The following is a 17,042-nucleotide window of genomic DNA, read 5'->3' as shown; positions in this document are numbered from 1 at the left end:
ATTTACTTTGCTCCCCCACTTGTTGTACTCTTCTTAATTGGGCCTCATACACACCCAAGGACATATCACACCGGAGACAGGGTTGTCCATGACCTTCACTTTATTCCTCATTACAGTGACTGTGTTCCCTCTTCCCTTGCTCCTCCCTTTCCTCCCGCTTCCCGCTCCCTCTCATAGACTTGGGCTTCCCTCTTAAAGGGGCTCTGTCCTTTTTCACTCGCAACACCTCCCCCTTGCTTAACATGAGACTTCCCGGGTTACATTTGCTCGATAAGCCGTTGGGTTCTCTTTGTGTTTCGATGGGGCCTGCCTGGTTGCTCGTGGGTCTCCTCTGCACTCTCTCGTTGTGGTGTTTCATGAATCTCTGCTCTCTCTTGTTCCTCCATCTCGATCGATTCCCCTTTCGTTGGTTCATGCTCTTCAAAGTATAACTTGTGTCTTTGCGGTGGTGTCTGGGACGTGCTGGGTTGGTATTGTTCCCCTTTGTGGGAGTACTTGCAGTGTCACTCGCTTCAGTTGACCCGCGCAGCATGGGGTCACCGTAGTGGTGGTCTGTGGTTATCCCTCTGTAGGCCTGAGGGTTGGTGCCACCTGGTCTTTGCCCAATGTTTATGTGGCCTTTATCCGGTGGGCTCGTGGGGTGGGTAGCTCTAGTGGTCTTCGTGGTGAAAGGGTTACCTCTTGTGCAGCGGGATACCTATCTAGTGTTGTCAGGTTTGTACACATATTCTTCACTTTCCATACGCTCGCATACCAGCGTCTTGTGCGTGTGGGTTGCTTCAGGGCCGTGGCAGTGGGGGAGGGGGTCCTTACCGGCAACCAGCCGTGCTGCTCGTTGCTCTCGTCATCGGGGTGGCCTCCGTCACTTGCAACGTCTTCCCTCAGCTCATCGGGTCCTTCTGTGGGTCGCTGGGTTCGTTGGGCACTTCTCCTCCTTGGCAGAGTCCTCCTGCTCACTGGATCTTCCCGCATGCTGCTGTGGATCACTGGGCTTCTTCATTGCAGCCCGGGTCACAGGCACTCTTTTCCGTGGATCTCCTAACGTCCTCTTCTGCCGGGCACACCAGTGCTTCTCCGTCGGGGCACGTCTCCTTTCGCTGTTGGGCTGGGGCACCTCCTCGCCCTCCTTCGCGGCACCATTGCACACCTTGTCACATCCACAGTGTTGCTGGGCTCTTCCATGCTCTGGCACGGACTGCTGGGTGCTTCGCTGCCGGACGCCCCGCCGGATTCCTTGTTGCTGGGCTTGCCTCTCCGTCCCTCTTCATTCACAGCACATCTCCTTTGGCCGATCCGCTGGGTCCTTCCGCTTTCTTCTCTCCTTATTGTTGCTGGGCTCACGGGCCCTCTTCATGGGTTCTTCTTCACTGCGGGGCTCACGGGCCCTCCTCCAGAGCTCATCACAGGTCTTCTTCTGTTGTGGGCGCACAGGCCCCCCATCGCCTCCGTTGCTGGGCGCAGAGGCCCCTCCTCACTGCGGGCGCACGGGCCCTCGGTAGCTGCTGGACACACATGCCCCTCATCGCTGCTGGGCGCTCGGGCCCTCCGCTGGGCTTACAGGCCCTCCTTCGTTGCTGGGCGCACGGGCCCCTCTTCATTGTGGGCGCTCAGGCCCTTGGTCACTGCTGGGAACACGGGCCCCTCGTTACTGCTGGGAACACGGGCCCGTCCACACTGCTGGGCACACGGGCCCTCCCTGGTGCAGAGCATGGGCTCTCATCGGCCTCGTCGCCAGTTGTTGTACTCTTCTTACCTGGGCCTCATACACACCCAAGGACTTATCACACCGGAGACAGGGTTGTCCATGACCTTCACTTTATTCCTCATTACAGTGACTGTGTTCCCTCTTCCCTTGCCCCTCCCTTTCCTCCCGCTTCCCGCTCCCTCTCATAGTCTTGGGATTCCCTCTTAAAGGGGCTCTGTCCTTTTTCACTCACAACACCACTCATGTCCCCACAACTGCCTACTCTTGCAGGTTATCTCTGGCCCTTTTGTTTAAGCCAGCTAAATAAACGCATAAATTTCAATCAACAATACCCATCCAACCATGCATTCTGGCAGGCCAGTGCTATGCAGAAACTCTCACACTATGTACACAGGATTATTGTCAGAAAGAGAGGCTAATCTGGGAGGTGGGAGGCTTCTGAAACATCCAATGAGCACAACATTAGGCCATTGGCTGCATAGATGGATATGGGCAGGGCAGGCTTTTCTCCCGTGCCCCTGTCCGTGTAGTGCTCAATGATGTTAAGTGTGCGGCTCCATGCTATCCAAGGAGGAGCCAGTGCACCCCTCACCTCCAACTACGCCCTGGGCCGCTGCCCCCTTTGTCCGCCCCTAGAAAGGGCCGGTCTATTTAAGCCAGAATCATCAAAGTCAAATCTATTTGACCTCTTGGAAATAGAGCTTATTAGATCAACAACTTTATTCTCAATGTTCGACATATTTCATGTTGAATGACAGGAAAGCACTGCCATAAAGATCTCCAGCTCTTAATCTCATGGATAAAATGCCTGGAACAATATTAAAGTAGGCTACTTCAGTTAAGCCACACATGCTACAAATCCACCCAGTAGCCAACCCTGGAAGTTCAGCTCCAATTCAGAGTCATGGTGCAATGCATTGTGGGTATTGAACTAATTTGCATACCCACAATCCATTGTTCAGTGGCTCTGAAGTGGGGGTGGACTTGCAGGGATGGCTCCTGGGTGGCACGGTAGCATGTGTGGCTTAGCTGAAATGTCCTATTCCACGCTCACATTTCAGGGAAGGGGGTTTTCATACATTTTAAAACCCACTATAACAATAGTGGTATTTGCTGAACATACCCCAATGCTGCAACTAGATGCATGTCGGAATCTACAGTGTGATGATCCGTAAGGAGGGTGAAATATGTATGCAGTTGTCTGCATGCTTGAGCATTGCTTGTCTTGGGTTCAACTTCCCTATAAGATAAAGGCAATTTCCTGGTGAAAACAGCATGCTTATGAGCTATTTTGCATACCCACAATACATTGCTTTGTGGCTCTAACCTGGAGGAGAACTTCTAGGAATGGCTGCTGGGTGGCATTTCAGCATGTATGGCTTAGCTGAAATGGCCTATTCTACTCTCAAATTTCAGTTAGACGGGTGTGTACATGCTTTTAAAAATCCACCATATCATTGTAGGTGTTTGTGGAACCTACATTGAAAAAGAAACATACACACCCAGAATTTCAGAGCTGATGATAAGTAGCCGGCCGGTATAGTCAGCCCATTCCACCAACTACTGGCACAAACACAAAATTGGACAACAATCTAGTCTGAAATGAAAAAAGACTATCACTCCTTAACGGGATTTGAAGAAAATCTAGTTTGAAATGAAAAATAAAATAGTGATCTCCCTCCGGCTGATCCAAAACACCAAGAATTCCTGTTAATTATTTAGGCAATATGACCAGAGGAGGAGGGCCATTAGCAGTTCGGTAATGCCCCGGGGCCAAAGTTCAAAGCCATAGCGAAGTGAGCGTTTTAATGGAGCCGTGGGGGCATTACCCGACCGGTAATGGCCCCCCGCCGAGGGTCATATTGCCATCAGTATCCCCGGCACGTCATACCGGGGTACTAATTGCAATTTTTCTCGAGTCGGGGAACGGCGCTGCAACCGTTTCTCGAATAAAATTGCCACCAGGGATTCTCCCTTTCCATGGTTGCCATTAAAATCAATGTGAAAAAAAAGTAAACAAAAAAATGGCCGCCATGGAAAGGGCAAACGAGCTGCACGCAGTCCCTTCTTCCTTTCCATGGCAGCTAGTCGCGGATAGAACTCCAGATGCTGCAGAGGTCGAAGCATTCTCGGGCAGGTAAGGACCAGGCGAGGGCCAATGAGCTTGTGTTTTACAAGCTCATTGACCCTCGGTGGGTACTAATGTAAAATAATAATTGGTAATTGAAAACTAGCAGACAAAATGTAGTCTCAATAGTAGTGTCACTGGCTGATTTATGCAATAAATTGTAACTTCACAGTTCATTAGCTAATAGACTACACAAATCTCCACTCAAAATGCACAGTCACCTTGACTACGACTTCAATATTTCCAAACACATAACCTCATAGTTGTGCAACCCCTTGCCAATATCCCTGTGAACGTCTCGTCTCAAGCAAGAAGGTATATCTACAAGAGAGAGTAGGCAAAGTCTTTGCATGTCCTAAGTATGCCGAGGGGGTCATTTGAAAATGTGCAGTGTGGAAACAGAAAAGTGCAAAGACTAGGCGTTAAAATATTATGTGAGTCTTTAGTAAGGAAGTGTTATCCTCCCAGCCCTTTTATGCAATTAGCAGTTTATTTGAAAATAATCCCACAAGACTTTTCATCTCCAGGTAAAGGTGTATCGACAAAAGAGAAATGGCGTATTTTACAGGTATTCCTAACAGATATCGTCAATAATTCCATGCCAATATCACCTGGAGGCGTTACCTCAAGGAAACAGTTATCTGAACAACAGAGAATGGGTAAAGGTTTCTATGCACTACTCAATTCTACATAACATATTGGATATCACAGCGCCAATTTCAACATCAGCTATCACCGCAAAGTATCACCATGACGTCTCACCTTGCGGAAGAAAGTGTAGCAGCAACAGAGAAGTATCAAATCTATTTAGTACCTAGCTAATAATTTGCATAATGCCACATTAATATTACCATGAAGTCTCAGCTAGCGTACGAATGTCTATCAATGAAGAGGAAAGTCACTTTTTCTGTATTTGTTCTTAACTAGTTGTTTGAATAACCCCTCGCCAATATCATCCTGGTTTTTCCTTTGGAGAAGCAGGTGGAATTGCAATGGATAATGATCACATGTTTCGGTGCGCTAGTTATTTCCTAGCAATGTTATAAATATATTATCCTTTGCCAATATCCCATGAGGTCTCACCTCGAGGAAGAAGTTCTATCAAGAACACAAAATAGTGAATGTATGCTCCAGATAGTTATAACTAATACACTTGTATTACCTCTGAAATTTCGCCATAAGGTCTTCTCAAGTCTGGGTGCCCCAGGGCAGCACTCATTTCTAAGTTGCTGGCGGCACTGGAACTGGACCCGAAGGTCTCTAAACTGGGGAGGGAATGTTACGCTCACCTGACTCCCACGGAGGCGCTGGCCTGGTTCGCGCTGCTGTGACCTCTTCTAAGGTGATGCGCAGGGGTCGGAAGACGGACTGAACCGGGCCCCCCAAATCTGGCTTGTCTGGCTCGCAGAAGTATCCTTCTGTTGGCGAAAATAGGGGATTAACTGTCTGCGGGGTAATGCAATCGGCCTCCCACTTTCCCCTCTCACCCTCCTCGAAACCCTTCTGTGATTCCTCGTAGTGTCTCACCTTAGGGTCTGGAAGGACGAGCTCTCCATCCTGCTTCTGATGCAGGGGCGCGTTGGTATCCAGTTACTTCACTGGATTTTTCGGATTGGTGAGAACCAAACTTGCTTGGCTTCCAGGTAAGTTTTTTGATAAGAGGTTCCCCTTGTGTCCATGCATTAATGTACTAATGCTAGTGTCTTTTTCCCCAAAGGGGCCGGGGTACGGAATGCCAGGGAACAGGCACCGACCCGAGATGAGAGGTGAAATCCTTGTAGAAATCAGGTAAGTCTTTAATGAGCGTTTTTTGGTAATGTCTTTTCATTCGCTCATTAACGCTGATGTCTCTTTTTCCCCTTAGGGGCCGGGGTCCGGAAATGCCAGGATGCGGCGCGGACCCGAAATGAAGAGGGAATGAATCAACAGGTAAGTCTTAACATGGAGATTTAGCTTTCCTTATTCCCTTCTCTCTCTCACCTTTTGTTCTGGTCTTTTTCTCCCTAGGCGCTGGGGCGTGACTGCGAATCCGGATGATCGCTGCTGAACATGGAGGCGCCCTGTAAAGGTGAGTGGAATGCGGCGCTGCAGCGATCGACGCGATGAGCTTTTAAATACAAGTTTTCCTTTTCAGGATTGTCGGCGAGATGTCTCCGGGATGCGGTTTTAGCAGGTAAGGACTTTTCCTTCTTCTGTTCTCTTATTCTCTTCCTTTGCAGGTGATCCAGGATGCTGGCAGGCGTGGCAGAAGTCAGGATGCAGGAGCAGACACGGTGAGCGTCCAGCTGCTAGATGCAGAACAATGCAAAGCACGTGTGGCTGTTCGGGTGGGGTTTAAATAGCCTTGGAAGAAGTTCCAGGTATGTATCCTTCCCCGACCACGCCCGGATGGTAAATTAGTCCCACAGGTAAAGTAGTTCCTTTCAGGCCTCAAGGAGGCCGGGATCCTGCAGCATGGTCTGCATCAGGTAAGTACACCCAAGCACTCCCATAATGAGCCTGGTGCCTATGGCGCCAGGACTGATGTCTTTTATGAGCCTGGCGCCATAGGCGCCAGGACACTGTCCATAGGGCCCCTATATGGGGTTGCTGGGTCCTTCCTTGGGGACTGGATGTCCGCTTTCGGGGACGCAGGGCTTGAACCGGTTCCCCGGGAGCGAGCATCATGACAGGGAACCAGGCCACTGTCTGGAGAAAAGCCTCCGGACGATTTGATCAATGTCTCTTGTTCCTTGTTCAAGGCATTCAACCTCACAGAGAAAACCTACATCAGCGAACGTCCTCATGAGGACATGATCCCAGAGAGCCCTTATTCTGCTTGGAAACGCCAATAACATCAGGGGGATTAAATGCCTCTCGAGGCGTCCCTTTGAAGATCAACCTAAAGCCGGCAAATCTGGTGTCGGCGTGTTGAGCGCTTCAGTTCAGACGATGCTGTACAGGCTTTCTTTCATCAAGGAAATAACCACATACACAGGGCCTTTGTCATGATAAAGAAGACTTAGAGAGATACTGGAAAGGTGTTCCATGACTCCAATCGTGTTTTTGGAAGGGCGTAGAGTGGCTGCGTTGCCAGCTGTGGTCTGTGTGTGGATCGTGATTCCTCTGGTCATTTATCCCAGTCCAAGAGTTTCCAAAGTGCCCAAGAATCACCGAATTTCCCATAGCCTTGGATCCTGCAAAGATTGCCGGGGCCTCCGAAACTCAAGAGGAGAACCTCTCCGGTAATCAAAAGGAAGTATATTTGGACCATATTAATACCCTTGTCCATGTAGGTGCAAAAATATTGCTTTTTGCAGTGCCCCGGAACAGGGTGTAGGTGGACCCCTGGGTGGTGGCTGCTGTATGTGGCTACAAAATCAGATTTTAGGATAGCACTGTGCAGAAGGTTCCCTTCCAAAACCCTGAATAGCCGTGGTACGATTGCCCCCATGTAGAGAAGAAGGTTGTCGCACTACTGGGAAAGGGGGCCATCGTAGAGGTTACCAATCAGTCCCTGGCATATTTGAGCTCCAATGCTTTTGTGTGGAAAAAGGCCAGCCGGTTTATGAGACCTGTGATAGACCCCAAGTCCTTGAACTCAAGAGTCCCGTGCCACCACTTCTCGATAGATCGAGCCCCCTTGTGGAAGGACACGCTACATCAGGGCATGGACAACTGTATCCGCACCGTGGGGAGATATTCTTTGGTTCTGAAAACCGAGTTTCTCGTCCCGATGAAGGCCTAGTTGTCATCTAGATAGTGCGGCAGATGTGAGTTCTCTACCCTGGTTTCGAGGCCAAAAAACAAGGTGTCAACATATATTTTTTAAATTGGGTTGAATACTTCAATACATGTATGCGACTTCATAGAGCGATGCAGACTATATATGCACATACATATTCTGTATTGATACAAAGGGGAGGATTCTTTAAAAAGTCCTCGAATGTTAGGTTATTTTCAAATGTCTTGTCTCCTTTGTTCGTCATGTTGTTGTTTTTAAATTTTCCATTGTGTAATATTTGGAAAGGGAATGCACTTACAAACCCCACACATAAATGCACATAAAACTTTGCCTAAATTTAGTAGGTCAAATAATAAGGCTATGGGGCTCATTGGAGGTTTGCCAGTATCCCGCCGGCAATTCCGGTGAGATACTGGCAAACGGACCTACCGTAACCGGGACCTCATATGCCGGAATTTCTGGGATATTTCAGGTTCCGGTGATGGTAGGTAAATCCCCATTCCATTGCCGGTATTATCTGTACCGGTAAAACCAATGCGAGTAATACCGGGTGCTTTTTGCCAGTGGGGGCCTGATTTACTTCCAGTTCTTGGCTGGAGGTAAGTCAGTCAACCCCTACTTGAAAATGTGTACTCTGCCGGTCCGGAAAACATGCTGGTAAATGGAATTACTGGCATGTTAACTCCGGACCGGCAGAGTTATAATCCAAATAAAGAGAGGGACGGGTCTGGTGGTAACCGTGCCGATACCGGCGGGTTGCTGGCGGACCCCAAAAAAATGACAACCGCCTGACTTCCCAGTAACACCAGGGGATTACAACCCTGCTGGTCTGAAAAGTCAGGTGCCGGTAATTTGTAAGTCCCCATTTATATACAGTTCTTTGGGACTCTATGGGAATGGGGACCACGGAAGCACTGAAGTGCTTCTCTGATGGCTTGCCTAACGTGCCCGCTGTGCCCGGCAAGGTCATCCCTGTCAGGCACAGTGGCTCCAGCAGGCAAACCTGTAGTGTGCTGGTCCAGAAACAACAGTGCCATTGTTTCCGGACCGGCAAGCTTGTAATGAGACCCTATGTGAAAAAAAATGTTTTGTTTCTGGTCCACTCTTACAAGACGAAATGGGTGATGACTGACTAATATGGTTATCACATTCAGTTAACATTGACTTCATTCAAAAATTATGGTGGTTTATGACATTATACGGAAACGTTAAGTAATCCAGTCCTACAAAGGTGTGCTGTTTTGGTTATATATGTTTTCTAAAAGCTAGGACTGTGTACCGGAAAAACCTGTTTCATCACTGTCTGCATTGCCAGTTTATCTTTGGACACAATGGGCCTCATTAGGACCCAGGCGGTAAGGGATTTACGGCGGCGTAAACAGCGCCGACCCTTACCGCCTGATTCCGAGGTCCCTTAGCGCCATGGAGGACTTAACACCTGCTTTTAGCAGGTGTTAAAATCCATGGCGCTAAGGGACCTTGTTGTTAATTACTCCACCGTAATTTACGGTGGCGTAATTAACGCCTTCCCCACTCCCATTATGCCCTATGGGGCAAAAAAGGGAATGGGGAAGGGTAAATGGGGATTGGGGACTTACCGCCCTGCCAACCTCGGAATGGGGCGGTAAGTCCGCCAACCACCATGGCGTAAACGTAGTTTACGCCATGGTGGTAAAGGTACGACCCAGGCGGTAACTTACCGCCTGGGTCGTAATGAGGCCCAATAGCTTTTTGGTCTGAGAAAGCCAGTTGCGCAGTGGCACTCTCTACTGTGCCTCAATAAGAGTAATAGGCTTCTGGATGGTATTAGCATAATTGACCTAAAAACATTTGACCTGAAACATTTGATCAAATTGTTTTGACCCTTTTTTCGATCAAATATATACATGAGCGTGAGTAAGGGTATAGATTAGGTTGAGGGTAAGTGGGGAGGGGGATTGCGGGTGTCTACACCTGCATTTTAGATGGAAAAAAAGGTCAAATAAATTCAATCAAATGTGATTAGGTCAAATAGACCCAAACCTCTGTATCTGAGGGTCTTTTTGGAGGTGCCGGTAAGGTGAGGTCCTTTCAGTGCTGATATTTTAGTGTCGCGATTGGACTGCCAACTTGGCTCCTTTGTCAGTTGACTTGCCAATATGGATGCTCTGAGGGTTAGTGCACTCCACTACACCCTTGTCATTTCTAGCATTAGCTCCGATTCCTCACCTCCTTCCATGAGTCTGTGCCGGCGGGTTCACGCTGGCCTTAAGCTAGGAGTTACTTCAATTCAGGTCTGGATCTCTTCCTGGACCTTCCCCTTTGCATTCTGGACCTCTGCCGCAATTGAAAGGGGCCGCCCAGCCCAGTAAATTGAAAGGCCACCTTCAGTCGGTTGCATTGAACATTTCTTGGAGCAATGGTACTTTGAATGCTAGAGCTCTGGATTCTACCGCTCGGGGTTACCCTCCGGAAAGGCGTGTGATCTTATCTCTCTAGGAAGACCAAAGCATTGTCTAACCAACCTTTGTATCCTGGCCCAAAACATGCATGGAGCGTGGACTGTGGTGATACCTCGCAGGGCTTCATCATTCTACCTATTGATTATTGTCTGTCTTCCGTACAGACCCTTGTAGACCCCACCCTGCCACGGGGTGTTTATTTGGTGCCCAAGGAGGCGTAGGTAGTCATCTACATTTTTTGGCAAACACTCTTCCAAGGGGTCCATGGCCTCCAAGGCCTTCTTTCCGTGAGCTGACTGAGTGTCTAGTTCCACATTCAAACCCTTTTAGTAAGCACGTGGAGGCTTGGAATGTGCATAGTGCACAATGCTACCCTCGGTGTCATACTGTACAATTCAGATTCTGCCCTGAATTCAGATTCTGCCCTGAATTCAGATTCTGCCCTGATCATCCATTGAGAATCGTGGTTTTATTAAGGACACAGTCCCCTTTCCATGCCATTTGCTATTTTCTCAGCCTCTTGACCACTTACAAGTTACCAGCGGTTCAGCTCTAGGCAATCTGGGGTGTGACTTCAAAGTCCAAAGAGCTGGTAAAATTGATAATGAATTTCAAGTTTGTATTAAAAAAAGCCATAGACAAGCTTATTTAAATCAATGTTTTTAAATGTTTTTTAAAAAGTGAAAATTGATAGGGCTTTGTAGTGTGTTCTTGAATTGTGTAATGCGGCGTCCGCATGGCGTATATACTACTTTACACCTGTTAACAGGCATCAAAATTGACTTTATTCAACCCAATGGTGCACGGTCTATCGACATCAGGTGGATGAAAGGCTGAGTCAGATGAGCTGGTGAAGCATTCATATTTCCCTTCTATACTGATTGAGTCTGGGGTCTTGGTTTGATGTCGTGGTGGCTCTTGGACCACCACTGGCGTCCCCTGCGGCCGCCACATGGTGATAATCCTGCGCTATCTTTATCCCCAGGTCGGTCTCCGAGTGTGAAAGACGCTGACGTGGAGGCCTTTAAGCACCAGTCCCACTGCAAGAACCTCACCTTTACAGTCTGGAGGAGGATTAACTTCGATTATGGTGAGAAAATACACTGTGATTCCCATTCTCACTAGTCAGTTCTCAATTTGTCAACCACTGTGGTGTGGCAGACAGCGGGCCTCATTACGAGTTCAGCGAGGTGGGAAAAATCAGCAGAAATGCAGTCGTAACTCTGTTACCACTGCATTACCACACCGCCGAATTACAGGTTTTGCCAGAGAGGTGGAGAAAAAACCTCCAGCAAAATGTGGTGCCTCGTTGGTATTACTGCCGAGATACCACCAAACTCATAATGGGGCTGAGTGTTTATTCTGCCTCTACCCTCAATGTTGCATTGTAATAGGAGTGAAGAAGGAGGCATGAGGGGCCGCAGGCAACGCAGCTGCACCCACGGCTTCTTGATTCAAATATACGAAATTGAAGGCTTATTGTGCATTGCAAACATTATTCTTAGCAAGCTGTGGTTTAAGGCACACAGAGAGCGGTGCTGTTTCACTGCCAAATAAATGTAGTGAGTAGTGACGTCACACGTCACCTGCTGCTGAATGTGTGCAGACGTAACGCACATGTGTGTATGTGTGGCCTACTAATTACGCTCTAGACATAACATCCCTTTAGAGTTTCAGGCTTGTAAATGTCTTAAATTTAACTGGTATTTATTTAATTTTATTTATTTATTTATTGTTCACTTGTTAGTCGCTTACACAAGAAGCAAATACTGTTTCAAAGTGTCCACAGGGCAACAGGGAGGGGACAGGGGATGATGGACAATGTAATTACAACTATTTTAAATAACAAATGCAACAAGAACAACAAGAAGAGACAATGGGGAGGGTAAGACGAACCTACTATGCCTTGTGAGTGTTCGAAAAGTGCAAGTGCAGAGGGGAGAGGTGTATGGGATAGGTGATGTGGTGCTCATGGGGAGCAGCAGGTCAAGTGCTATGAAGAGAGGTAAGTGCAACCTCCAGTGGTGGAGGGTGAGCCGAGGCAAGTGCAGAGGATAGACAGCAGCTGGCATGATAAGATGTGAGAGGTCAGGGCCCTGAGGATGCATAAGGGCCCTGCACACCAGTCAGGCTGCTGTGCGATTAGCAGGAGCGAGGGGGAGGGAAGGAAGAGGTAAAGAGGAAGGTCTGGAGGCTTTTCCAAAACTTAAGGAGGTCCTGCTCAAGACGAAGAGGGAGGAGGAGGCTGTTCCAAAGAATGGCGCGAGTTGCGGAAAGCAATCCACCACCTGCTCTCTGTTTGGCAAACCGCTTCACATGCAAGGAGCTGGTGCCAGAGGAATGCAAGTGTCTAGAGCTTGAGTACTTGGTCAGAAAGAGTTGCAGATAGGTCATGGTCCTTCAACTTGGCTGGCAGACATCCAGCTCATTGGAGATAACAGAGAAGTTCTGATCCGCTCTTGTCACACTTCAGCGGGCTGTATGCACCTGGCAGCACGCTCCCGTTGGGATTTCCAGCCTCGCTGCTAACTGGGGGTTGGTGTGCAACAGTTGACAGGGTTGCTCCAAAATGCAAGTCGCCTTCCCTTACGGATGATGATTCTGTACTAAGAATGTGTTCCCAATTTCCATTCCTGGTTCTCAGGCGTGCCAAGCTTTTCACATCATTGGCCGGCTGTAAGGGGCTTGCAAAGGCTGGTCCAGTGCTGCGGGGGACTACAAGGAGTGCATAGGGATGACCATATTGATGATGCATTATTGAGTAGGGCTGCTGTACGTGCACCCTGTTGATGAATGTGCAGTAGTGCGGTAGCTGGGCAGAAATCAGTCCACCTCCTACTGATGTCTTGCTGACCTGCAGTCGCAATGCAGACAACCGTGTTTAGGGTGGGCTTGAAGAGCTCAAGGGTGATCTTTCAATAGTAGACCTATGGGCATTCAAGGTATTCACTAAGTTCATTTCCTTGGAATTGGGCTCTAATTTTGGTCTGCAGTTCATCTCAGATTCTGTGTGCTGCGCAAAACTTCTCAGTTTTTGGAATCACCTTGCTAGATGCAAGACCAGTCAATGAACTGAGAGCGCAGATAGTGGGGAAACTTGAGGAATGCAGAAGATACCATACACGACTGGTGGAGTGTACCACCTCCACCCCAGGGTACTGTGAGGGGTCATTTATGAGGGTGAACATGTATCTGCCATTAAACTGGGAACAGAAGTCAGCATTCACTTTGCTCCAGGGATCGGTGCTACACTCCTGTGTTTGAAACGGTGGAGGGTGTTCACCTCTTCAGGATGCCTAGCTCATGATGTATGATGAGATCAGTGTTTCCACTGTCTTGTCGCTCTCGGGGAACCACAATTGCTCTCCCAGCCTTGCCTTGGTTTCAACAACTCCTTGGTAGCCTTCATGAGCTAAATGTATAACCCAGACAGTGAGGGTATCAGGTATTAATATCGACTGCCTCAGAGAAGAAATCATTCTGAGGATTTAGAGAGTTATCAACTGACTGTCAAGGTGGCAGACAAGCAGGGTTTGAATGTAGGGGTTCTGTGAGCATAAACCTGGAGAAGGTTTCTCCAGTTTCCTTAGGTGGATCGAAGCGCAACTTGGAGGAATTTATCTTTTAGCATTTCCTCCACTATCTCGCAGGGTTATATGTCCTTCATGTCTGTCGCGTAAAAGATCACGGGCAATGGTTCTTCGGTGGCTTCGTGTATGGTGGCTTTGTGAGGGTAATGTGACGAAAAGTCGACAAGGTTATTGACGCCTGGTTTGAATCAAAGATGAAGTAATAACTTTGTTGTTGGGACATCCACTTTTCAATCCGCAGGCGTGGACTGGGAGTGAATCCTCAGAGGATGGGTAGAAGTGGCATGTGGTTGGAAACCACTGTGAACGCGTTCCCACAAGTGTGTAGGTGGAAATCCTGGATACCCCAGAGGAAGGCAATAACCTCTATCTGGCAGTACTACTGCTCCGTTGGTGGGAGGGTGCTGCTGGCAGAGGCTACCATTACAGGGTGCCCAGAGGTGTTAGGTTGGGTCAGAACAACACCCAGTCTGCCAAGGACTATGGTCTACCTGGAGTTCAGTCTTTTTCTTGGTATGAAAGTTTATCATTTTGGTGTAACGCGATAGAGCGTCTTATTGAAACACAGCTCTGTGGCATTCTTTCCATTCCCATGGGGTGTCTGATTTGGTTAGATCTCAAAGCGGTTCCATGATGGTGGCTAACTGTGGGATGAATCATCCGCAGAAGTTCACCATACCGAGGAAGCTGTCCAATTCTGAGGATGACTTGGGGCACAGGGCTATTGTTGTGGGAATGAGTTTCTTGGGATAAGGTCACATGCTCTGGCAGCCAAAGGTGTAGCGGAAAAATTCCAGTTCACACTTCTCGCGGTGGAGGCGTTAGGCGAAAGCTCGAAGTCGGAGGCGGTGTTTCTCTTCAGTGCACCAGAATATCGTCATTATGTTGAGGACATCATCCAAGCTGGCAAGTGTGCTTTCTGTTGCACTCTGGAAGACTTTGGGAGCAGACAAAATGCCAAAGTTGAGTCTTTTCTTTCGCCTGAATCCCACATACATGGACAATGTACGTGTCTGGCTTCAGCTGGCGGTACACAGATTTCATGTCTAGCTTTGAGAAGTATCTAGTACAACTTAGACCAGTTATTACTTCATAGATCATTGGTGTGATGTCTTGCTCTCACTGAATGGCCTTACTGGACAGGCGCAAACCAGCGCATACGCACCTGTCCAGGTTCTTTGGGTTTGCATGCAATGACAATCGTTGAAAGCCATGGAGTGGGGCCAGAGACCTTTTCGATTATTCAAGCCGTTGTGATTTGTCCAACTCTTTTGGTATCATGTGGAAGGGGATGCTCCGGTGTCGAAGGCAGACAGGTGCAACCGAGTAGTCCACACACAGTTTGACTGGTCTTCCTTGGAGGCATCCTATGTGGAAAAAGCCCTCCGTAAATTGGTCTTCCAAGTCAGATCTGTGCAGTGGGAATGTGAAGTGTATTACACCCAGTGACGAAACAGCCTTTCCGATGAGGAGCATGCCTTTAACAACTACCGCAACAAAGATTTGTTCTTTTATATCCTATAATATATTATGTGGGCCGTGTGAGATTCAAGCATGAAGTATCTTTGAGTGGGATTGGTGTCTTAGTTCTGTAAGCAGAAATTAATACTATTTTTGTTGTAGGGAAGATCAAGGACTGATTAGCTTGAAGTTCAAGACTGGTAGCACATTAAGACCGTTTTGATCAATGCTTATTTATGTAGGTTATTGATGTGAACTTTGCATCAATGTGGATTTGTTCTCTTCTGCAGACAAGATTGTGTATTGATTAAGCTGAATTTCGAGGCTGGTGCAACATTAACAGATGGATCAGTGTCAGACATTGCCAGCATATGTAGGTTACTGAGGCATACTTTGCGTCATGGTGGATTTGTTCCTTTACTTCTCTACTCTTAGTGTATTTCACACATGGAGACTTTGTTCCTCATCACTAGAGTCGTGCTTGCGAGTCGCTTCGTTTTCATCTGTGGATGGCTCAACCCTTCTCACAATGGATCTCCTGGTATTACGCTTGTGCGTGGTTGCCTGAGAACTGCACACCTTGGGGCAATCGTTCAGCTTGTTGAAGTTTCGTCGTACGTATCTTGTTTCTCAGAACTCTTCTCGGTTGGGTGTTCTGGTGCCGCAGTGAAAGAACACGCTACATGAGATGGTGGCATGTTCTTCTGGATGGTACATGGGGAGCAATTATGGGGGAAGAGTTTTGGCAGGTTGTGGCAGTTTGTCAAGCCAGACAACCTGTGAATAGTCTACATTGCACGCATGTTGTATTGGTGATCTGACAAAAGATGTGTCCATAGAATCCGGACACGAGACAGCCAGATCTTGGTTATGTGTGGGACAAATCTGACAACTTCATCACTGATTCCCAGGAAGAAAGACTCTCTTACATGGCCAGCGAAAGGCAGAAGCTGCCTGACCCTGGGTGTGGCTATCTGCGGAAGGACCACATGGCAGAGGACAAGCTCCTGGGAGACGAAAAGAGACTAAGTCAAGATAACCCTTCAGTTATACCTTTCAGTGACAACCATGTACCGCTGCAACATTCTTTCCCGGCCTATTGTTATATAAATACTGATTTCCTCGATTTTTCTATCCCAAAACTCCATCCCGCACCCCCTTTTTTGGGTACTGAGCGAGGAAGAGGGATGAAACGAAGGAGCGAGGATGAAACCAAGTAAATACACGCGCGTTCTAGTCATTGGAGACTGCAGAGAAAGACAGGGGCATTTAAAAGCACCACAGGTGAACTAAATTCAGGAGAACGAGAGTGCCAGAAACTGGAGAGGCAGCTGACTTGTGCTGACACTGTGGAGCACGACAAAGGCAAGCAGGCTGCAGAGCGCAGTGCAGAGGCCAACGGGCATGGTGTGCAGAGAAACCAGACCGGGAGAAGTTTGCTGCTTTTTCACAACAGGCAGCCGGAGCTGCCAAAGTCAGAGGAAGGTGGAGCCGGTAGTGAACAACTCGCTGGAAGCAAGACCAGTCAATGAACTGGGAGCCCAGATGTTGGGGAAACATGAGGAAAACTGAAGACGCCATCCACGTGAATGCTGTGTACCGCATACTACGCTAGAGAGCCAAAGAGTGAACATGAACATTGTTGAAGAAACGAGCCTAAGTAAAGGCAGAGTGAATATTACCAATAAGAACACTGTTCAAGGAACAAGCCTAAGTGAAAGCAGTACAAGTATTACAGAAACAAACCTTTTTGAGAGAAAGAGCTAAGTAAAGGCAGTGCAAATATTTCTGACACAAACATTGTTGAGAGAAAGAACCTGAGGAAAGACACTGAAATCATTGCAAGTACGAACAGTGTTAAAGGCAAAAGCCCAAACAAAGGCAATGGAAGTAAGAAAGGGGTGTGGACCCGATATTAGAACATTGTTGTAAGCTTGATAAAAGAGAAAGTGAAATAAAGAGCGCTGAAGCCCTGGTAGGTTAATGAACCAGG

The 17,042-nt window shown here is 48.0% G+C and overlaps 1 protein-coding gene across 1 annotated transcript in view; it reads left to right on the top strand.

The window, feature by feature from the left end:
• The window catches only part of LOC138520679 (uncharacterized), a 135,302-nt gene that overhangs the window by 33,267 nt on the left and 84,993 nt on the right, over window positions 1-17,042 (top strand). Inside the window, exon 5 of the mRNA XM_069632952.1 lies at window positions 10,984-11,088. Within this exon, the coding sequence (XP_069489053.1) occupies window positions 10,984-11,088 (105 nt within the window). The remainder of the gene's footprint in view (window positions 1-10,983; window positions 11,089-17,042) is intronic.

Source organism: Ambystoma mexicanum, chromosome 13 (genome assembly GCF_040938575.1).
Source record: "Ambystoma mexicanum isolate Mex_15411 chromosome 13, UKY_AmexF1_1, whole genome shotgun sequence".
Classification (NCBI taxonomy): Eukaryota; Metazoa; Chordata; class Amphibia; order Caudata; family Ambystomatidae; genus Ambystoma; species Ambystoma mexicanum.
This window is presented reverse-complemented; position numbering and strand designations above follow the sequence as displayed.